Raw genomic sequence first — 8,638 nt, 5'->3', positions numbered from 1 at the left:
AATCTTGGCTCACTGCAACCTCCGCCCCTGGGTTCAAGCGATTCTTCTGCCTCAGCCTCCCAAGTAGCTGGGATTACAGGCATCCACTACCACACTCGGCTAATTTTTGTATTTTTAGTAGAGACATGTTGGCCTCATTTTAGTTTCACCATGTTGGCCAGGCTGGTCTCGAACTCCTGACCTCAAGTGATCTGCCCATCTCAGCCTTCCAAAGTGCTGGGATTACACACATGAGCCACCATACCAGGCCCCAACCTCTTTTTTCATATCCACGCTCTTCTGAAGTGTTAACAATTCAATCTGCATAACAATGCTGACATAACATTTAATAACTCTCACCAAAAAAATCAACATTATAAATTTGAGAGTCTCCATGACTCCAATCAAAAAATATACAACAGAAATAAACTAGCAAAGTTTTAATACTTACAAGTGAAATTTTGCAAAAAATTCTTGGCCAATATGGAAGAACTCCTTTCACAGTTTCTGTGTCTCTCTCTGTACACATGGTTCCAAATTCCTGCATAGCCTAAAAGTAAGTCATTATTAACATCATTAGGATTAACAACCACAATACTGGCTATTAATTATTCTGTTCTGGAAGCTTTGTCTATTTTATGTAATAGGAGAATATACTATTTCTGTTTATGCCATATGAGACTAGTTTGAAGAGCTCCTTCACAGACTACTATCGTAGAAACTCTTCAGTTGTTTTTAAAAAATAAAACATCTACAAACAAAGAAAATCTCATTTAAAGTTACAAGGTCAAAGTTACATTTCCTAACAGGAAAACTATACAGCCAAAATTCTAAAGCAGTTTAAAAAAGTTCAGTGTAACAAACTAATTTACAACCTAGAAAATAAGTATCAACTAAGTTTAAGACTGTGTGTCAGAAAAAAGTACAATTATAAAAGAACATAGCAATTGTTCATTTTTCTTTACATAAAACATGCTAATGACATTTTATTTTAGCAAAGGGATTTTCTTGATAATTTTTATGAAAACAAGAAAACGTGCTTTTAATTTTGTGGTGACATCTTTCTTTGAAAGCTTCCGCAGCACCATTCGGAAATCAGAATCCACAAGACTGTCAATTTCTTCAGCTCCTTGAATAGCAGGAACATAGCCTAGGTCACTCTGAGATGTTCCAAAACCAATAAATCCTGGCACTGTTCCCTGTTCTTTGGCAAGGAGTTCTGCAGCTCGGCCACTGTTTGACGGCTGATAAGAAAATTACGGAGAAAAAAAGTCAGAGTCCAGGAAGGGTTCAAAACTTAACTTTATAATTCCTTGGCTATCCCCATGGTCAGAATGAGCTTTTATTTTATTTTTTCCTAGCCTAAAATTTAATCTATTGCAAAGTTCCCCAAAGATTAATGGTTTTATTCCCAAGAATCCATCAATACTGATCCTAGAAATTATTCCGTTTCCTAAACATTAGAATGTTTTGTAAACCGTGGATACAATCCATTAGTGGCTCATGATATCAATATAATGGACCATGACAGAATTTTAAAGAAATTGACTAAAACTTTTAAAATCAGAATGTATCACATGTGGCAAAATTTTCATAAATGCTGTTTTATGAATTTTATTTCCAACTTTCATATAAATAGTATGTATACACATATGTATACTATGTAAAGATGTGAAATTAACTCATAAGTAGAACCCATCCTTTCATTCACCTATTAATTGAACAAATATTTATTAAGCAATCACAATGGCCCAGGTCTAATGATAGCTGCCTCTAGACTGGGAGTTCCTTGAGGGTGGACACACTCATTTCCATATACTCCAAAGCCTAGCCTAACCTCTTTGGGCTAAAATTACATTATTATAACCATAAAAATCAATACAACGCTCAATCTATAATACAGACTCCTTTGTTTTCAATCACAGTCAGTGCTTTGTTTGACTGATACACAATATAGTAGTCTTCTACTAAAAGGAGGTTAGTTGATACAGAGACAGAAAATATTTGAACTGCTGAAAGAAATTAACTTACTGTCAGCTAAACCAACCACCAAGCTGACATCACAACCCATCTAAACTCATCTATTTCTTATTTCTCTATAAGGATGTTTGCCAACGGTTATCCAAATGTGTGATTCAAATTGCTCATACCGGCCAGGCAAGGTGGCTCATGCCTGTAATCCCAACACTTTGGAAGGGCAAGGCAGGTGGATCACTTGAGCCCTGGAGTTCAAAACCAGCCTGGGCAACATGGCAAAACCCTGTCTCTACTAAAAACACAAAAAGCAGTCAGGCATCGTGGCGTGTGCCTATAATCCCAGCACTCAGGAGGCTGAGTCATGAGAATCGCCTGAACGTGGAGACTGAGGTTGCAGTGAGCCAAGATCATGCCACTGCACTCCACCCAGGGCAACAGAGCAAGACTCTGTCTCAAAAAAAAACAATAATTGCTAATACCTAGCAAAAGTGTGTTTGGAAAACTTACCTGACAAGGAATAATCTGGCCTACTTCCTAAACTGAATTGAGTGAACAGGAAAGAAAATGATGGCCTGCATTACATTTTTTTTCAATCTGTAGCATTTAAGACTAATTCCAAAAAAAGTTTCTCTATTTTTTTTTTAAGTGAAAGTAAGTTTACTAAGAAAATAGGTCAGGCATGGTGGTTCATACCTATAATCCCAGCACTCTGAGAGGCAGAGGAGGGTAGATCACCTGAGGTCAGGAGTTCAACACCAGCCTGGCCAACATGGTGAAATCCCGTGTCTACTAAAAATACAAAATTAGCCAGGCATAGTGGCACATGCCTTTAATCCCAGCTACCTGGGAGGCTGAGGCAGGAGAACTGGTTGAACCTGGGAGGCAGAGGTTGCAGTGAGTTGAGATCACACCATTGCACTCCAGCCTCAGCAAAAAGAATGAAACTCCATTTCAAAATAAAAAAAAAAAGAAAAGAATAAAAGAATGGCTACTCCATAGGCAAAGCAGCTGTTCTCTATTTTTTAAGTTTATTAAAATGAATTAATTATTCAATTCACCTTTTTCAATATTAGTACATGAATAAAGAGCCACAAAGGAAGTAGTTAGCGAATTATAATTCTAAAAACTAAATATGATGACTCTAGGATATCAGAATTTTCTACAGTTTCATGTGTAAACAGTTTTATTATGAAACACAATAAAAAACTAATTACTGCTAAAATCTAAAGGAGTTGAGGCTGAAATAACAGAATTAAAAGTGATAACTAGGGGCAAAAGAGAAGGTATCAAATTTTCAGTCTCCAATTTAAGTAACTTGTTACTTTTAAATGCACTTTTTAAAATGTCTACTTTAAATTTAAAATATAGTTACTCTTATGATCTTTGTATGTTAAGAGCTATACCCATAGTTCAATAAAAATTAAGAAACAATTCTATTTATGGCACTTTCTTTTTTTTTTTTTTGGACTATGCCTACTTTTGTCTACATTTTTTCATGCCTACCTTCTAGAGGTATTTGTGGTGGCAATCCTGAGTCTACAGTTTAAAGACTAAACCAAGGAAGACTTACAAGATCTTTCACGGTCTAACCTCAACTTTTCCCAGTCTTATCTCCTGCCGCTCTTTCCTTCCCTTGCCCCACTTCCTTCTCTCTTCTCCAAATTATGCTGTCATCATTCATGCCTTAGTACCAAATCAAATTCGAAGTTCTCTGAGGCAGGGCATGGTGGCTCACACCTGTAATCCCAGCACTTTGGGAGGCTAAGCGGACAATTGGGCAGATCACTTCAGGCCAGGAGTTCGAGACCAGCCTGGCCAACATGGCAAAACCCTGTCTCTACTAAAAATACAAAAAATTAGCCGGATGTGATGTTACACGTCTGTAATCCCAGCTACTTGAGAGGCTGAGGCAAGAAAATTGCTTGAACCTGGGAAGTGGAGGTTGCCGTGATCCAGACTCAGTCTCAAAAAAAAAAAAAAAAAAAGTTATCTATGTGATGGCCTTTCGCAATTCGATCTTTATATAATCTTTTCTCTCTACCTGAAAACGCTTCCTTTCTTTTCATTGCCTGACAAACTCCTACTCATCTTTCAAACTCATGTTTGCAACACTTGCCTTCCTCCAGTCTCTTCCATTCTCCCACATTCTTTCTTCTAATACCTGCATCATAATTCTTTAATATATTATAATATTTGCTTACATATGTGTCTGTATCATCAAACTAATAGTTCAAGAACAGCAGACATCTGTCTATTATCTCTGAACACCTGAAATCCAGTATCAAAGTCTTCTATTGAAGACTTTGCCACATTAAAGTTAAAATCCCAACTCCACAACTTCCTGGCTACATAAGCTTAGGCAAGCTAATTTCTCTAAACCTCAGTTTCATCACACTTAAAATGAGATATGAGTAATTAATTCATTACTTGGATTGTTTTCATAATTAAGCATAAGTTTTTAAATCACCATAGTAATAACTGATTCCAGCAAGAATCAAAGGGTGCTCAAACCATTAGGTGAAAGTTTGTGGAAGAACAGGGCATTTCACAGTTTCAAACTAACATATTATTTGTTATTGGCCAATGGAAAAAGATAACTTTATAACGGACAACACCTTAACCAAGTAATTAAACAAATACCACCAATAAGGGGACAAACGGGTACGAAGTGCCCCGGTGTGATGTACTGAGAAAGTCTCATCATCTATGAAGAATTCCTTCTAAAAATTGTTTAGCCTGAATCTAATCATAAGGAAACAACTAGGTGAATCTGAATTAATCAAACAAATGGCCCAGTCTCTTCCAAATGTTGTTTAAAAAGACACTCCTTGCCGGGCGCGGTGGCTCAAGCCTGTAATCCCAGCACTTTGGGAGGCCAAGACGGGCGGATCACGAGGTCAGCAGATCAAGACCATCCTGGCTAACATGGTGAAACCCCGTCTCTACCAAAAAATACAAAAAACTAGCCGAGCGAGGTGGCGGGCGCCTGTAGTCCCAGCTACTCGGGAGGCTGAGGCAGGAGAATGGTGTAAACCTGGGAGGCGGAGCTTGCAGTGAGCTGAGATCCGGCCACTGCACTCCAGCCTGGGTGACAGAGCGAGGCTCCGTCTCAAAAAAAAAAAAGACATTCCTCTCCCCGCTTAAACAGTACTGAGAAACTGTCTAGATCAAAGAAACCCAAATGGTAACTAAATGGAATGAGTGATCCTTGACTGGATCTCAAATGTTAAAATGGTTTAGCTTTTAAAAAAAAGTATCAGCCTGGGCAACATGGCGAAACTGTCCCTACAAAAAATACAAAAATTAGCTAGCCATGATGGCCTGTGCCTGTAGTCCTAGCTACTGGAAAGGCTAAGCTGGGAGGATCACTTGAACCCGAGAGGCGGAGATTGCAGTGAGCCCAGTTCACGCCTCTGCACTCCAGCCTGGGTAACAGAGCGAGACTCTGTCCTGAAAAAAAAAAAAAAAAAATTAGCCAGGAGTCCTAGCTATTAAGGAGGCTGAGGTGGGAGGATCGATCGCTTGGGCCCAAGAAGTTGACACTGCAGTGGGCCGTGATCATACCACTGCACTCCAGGTTTGGAGACAGAGCGACCCTGTCTTACAAAAAAAAAAGAAAAGAAAAGAAAAAAAAAGAGAGAACATTACTGGGATAACTACAGAAGTCTAAATACAAGGCTGTATCCTGGATTACAGTATTACACAAAAGTCAAAGTTTCTGGATGCTATAACCATTATTATAATTGCTGCAGGCTAAAAAAATGGCATTGTTTTTAGAAGATACATGCTGATGTATTTAGGAGTTAAGAGTCCCGACTTTTGCAACTAACTCTCATACAGTTCAGCAAAATACAGAAATTAACAGAAAGAAAGCAAATGCAACCAAGTATTAGCAACTGGTGAATCTAGGTAGAATATATGGGATGTCACTCTAACATTCTCGCAACTTTTCCTCATAAGAACTTTTCAAATATAAAACATTGAGAAAATTTAAATAAAAAATATTAAATGAGGAGGATGCAAGTGCTTAGCACAGTAACACAATAGGTTGCTATAACTGTTAATACTGTTATTATCTTCCAAAACAGATTAAATGACAGATCTAAGAAAATGTGACATTGAAATCACTAGAATTAACTATATCAGAAACAGGAAAAAAAGCATTCTCATAAAATTGGACTGTGCTATAATAAATCCAACACCATAAAAAAATACCATTACAAACCCCTCATCGTGTAGTTTTACACGAATCCACTTTAAGGTCGTCTTTAAACAAGTACTTAGTGAGCGTCTATTAGGTGCCAGTCTCTGTTCTAGGCTCCGAGGATAAAAACATTTGCTTTCAAAATACTTACATCCTAGTGAACTAAGACAATAAATGTCATAAATACAACGGAGTTTAAAACAAAGTAGGAAGAACAGGGAGTGCGGAAGGGCTGCAAGAGGGTGGTCATGGAAAACCTCACTGAGGTGTCGAGAGCAAAGTTTGGAGCCTCCTAACTGAAGAGCATTGGGAGCCGGCCAGGTAAGGTCAAGGCACAGTGAAGAGATCAGTGTGGCTGGATGAAGTAAACCAAGAGGAGGGAGTTGAAGATGGGACTGCGGATAGAAAGGGGTAACAGGCAGTCCAGAAACCAAATATACCATCCTAAGAGCTTTAGCTTAGAAGAAGCCCAAAGGAGAGGCACAATCAGCTGCAACCTCCACAGTGGGTTCACTTTAACATCCTCCCAACTCTCCTTCTTCCTAGCGCCGCCCTCCCCCAACCAACCCTCTACCTCGGCCAGATCACCTTCCAGTGAACCTGATACATTATCATTTCTTCATGAATATTGTGGGTGTGTGCTCGGATGGGGACAGCTCTGGCATGGTACATCTTTTCTCTCACGATTCCCCAATCTGCTCAGAGATAACCCAAACCACCCTCAGGGACGCACACACAACAGAGAGGTCACACACGACACGCAAAAGCACGCCTCCCCACAGCCGCGCTCCACACACCCTCCAGCAACGCGCTGGGCGGCGCCAGGCGCCTCGAAGCGAGGCTCCCGGGTCGACCGAGCCACCCCCCACTCACCCTCAGGTTCCCTTTAGTTCGCTGCTTGTTCTTCCCGCCCATGGTCGCGGTTGCAGCTGAATTCTGAGCACTCAGACCCCAGTGGACTCGTCTGGAACACAACTTCCGGCCTCTGGCGCCGGAAGAGGACTCCCTGTAATAACTTCCCCCGGGCCCTTTTTCCACCACCCACCCTGTCCATTTGCTGCCCCACTTCCGCTCCCGCCTCCCGCTGTGTCCCTGACCATCCGCCGCCGGAGACGTCACAGTTAAAGCCACGCCTGTCTGAGTGATGTCATTTCTGGCCAATAGGAAGCCAAGCATTGGACCCGTGGCGCCAAATCCTGTCTTCCCCGCCGCTTTCGGAAGCTAGGTTTGTTCCTTGCTTAGCCGCTAGGAAACTGGCATGAAACACCAGAGAGGCAGTTCACATAAGGGTAGCAATAGAATGTTATGGTAGAGGCTGTGGGAAGATGGGAATGTGTTAGACTTCCAACATGATGCAATCATCAGTATCACCTGTGCGTTTGTTAGAAAAGGCCATCTCGGGCCCCTCGGAACTCCTGAATCCTGAATTTTGACGGTATTCCCAAGTCTTGTTAAAATGTGATTACTGCTCTAGGCAATATTCTCTGTAAATCTACCCCCCCCGTCCCCTTTTATTCATATTGAAACTGTTACGTGCAGTTAAAAAGAGTATAATGTGGGAGTCTCTATTAAAATTTGAAATGTACGAATCCTGTAACTTAGGGATTGTGCGACTCAGAATCGCACTAGAGAAACAAATAAATGTGTGCTGGTTATTGTTTATTGTCCACGCAGTCACCCTTTTATACTCCATGTTACTGGGGCGCTTCTGCTAGACTTCACCAACAGGGTGAACTAAAGGGAAACAAAGGCAAGAGGAAGAAGGGACTTGCTCCATTCTGTGAGCATCATGCCAGCAGCAGCTGCCTTTTACCGTGGCAGGAGCAATTGCTTTAGCCAGCAGGTGGTTTTAATCTCCATCCTTTTTCCAACAATCACAAATCAGCCTTATTGCACCCCTTACCGATCACAGCAGCAGTCAGTGCTCTCCTCAGAGATCTAAATTCTACCTTCATGGAGCCCCACCCTTGAGCTCCTGAGATAGCCAATGTTTGAGCCACCTCCTCAGGAGTTTGAGCCCCAACACCGTGGGATCCCTTCTTTGAGCTCCAGAGATCCAGCAACAGCCAGCCATCACCCTCTCTACATTCTTCATAGACCTGAACTAAGGTGTTCAGGGCCCTCCTCCAAGCTTTTAGGTTCTGATGACTCCAACCACTTCTTTTGTTCCATCCTTTCCTAGCTCTAAGAATGGTAGCTACTACCTCCAGTGATTACCTGTTACCTTTTATAATTCCTTTTGACCAATTTCCCATATTAAAATATTTCTCAATAACTAATGTGATTTCTGTTTTCCCGACTGGACCCTAATTTTAAAATGCACACAAAAGCCGGCTGTAGAGGCTCACGTCTGTAATCCCAGCACTTTGGGAGGCCGAGGCAGGTGGATCACCTGATGTCAGGTGTTCGAGACCAGCCTGGCCAACATGGCAAAACCCCGTCTCTACTAAAAATACAAAAAATTAGCCGGATGTGATG

General features: G+C 41.1%; 1 protein-coding gene across 1 annotated transcript in view; it reads right to left on the bottom strand.

Annotated features, from left to right (window-relative positions):
• Positions 1-7,224, bottom strand: part of LTN1 (listerin E3 ubiquitin protein ligase 1) — a 76,388-nt gene extending 69,164 nt beyond the window's left edge. The window contains 4 exon segments of the mRNA XM_011926535.1: positions 431-529; positions 1,020-1,223; positions 7,034-7,192; positions 7,194-7,224. Of these exon segments, the coding sequence (XP_011781925.1) occupies positions 431-529; positions 1,020-1,223; positions 7,034-7,192; positions 7,194-7,214 (483 nt within the window). The 5' untranslated portion in view covers positions 7,215-7,224.
• Positions 7,225-8,638: the final 1,414 nt, after the last annotated feature.

Source organism: Colobus angolensis, unplaced genomic scaffold (genome assembly GCF_000951035.1).
Source record: "Colobus angolensis palliatus isolate OR3802 unplaced genomic scaffold, Cang.pa_1.0 Scaffold69, whole genome shotgun sequence".
Classification (NCBI taxonomy): Eukaryota; Metazoa; Chordata; class Mammalia; order Primates; family Cercopithecidae; genus Colobus; species Colobus angolensis.
This window is presented reverse-complemented; position numbering and strand designations above follow the sequence as displayed.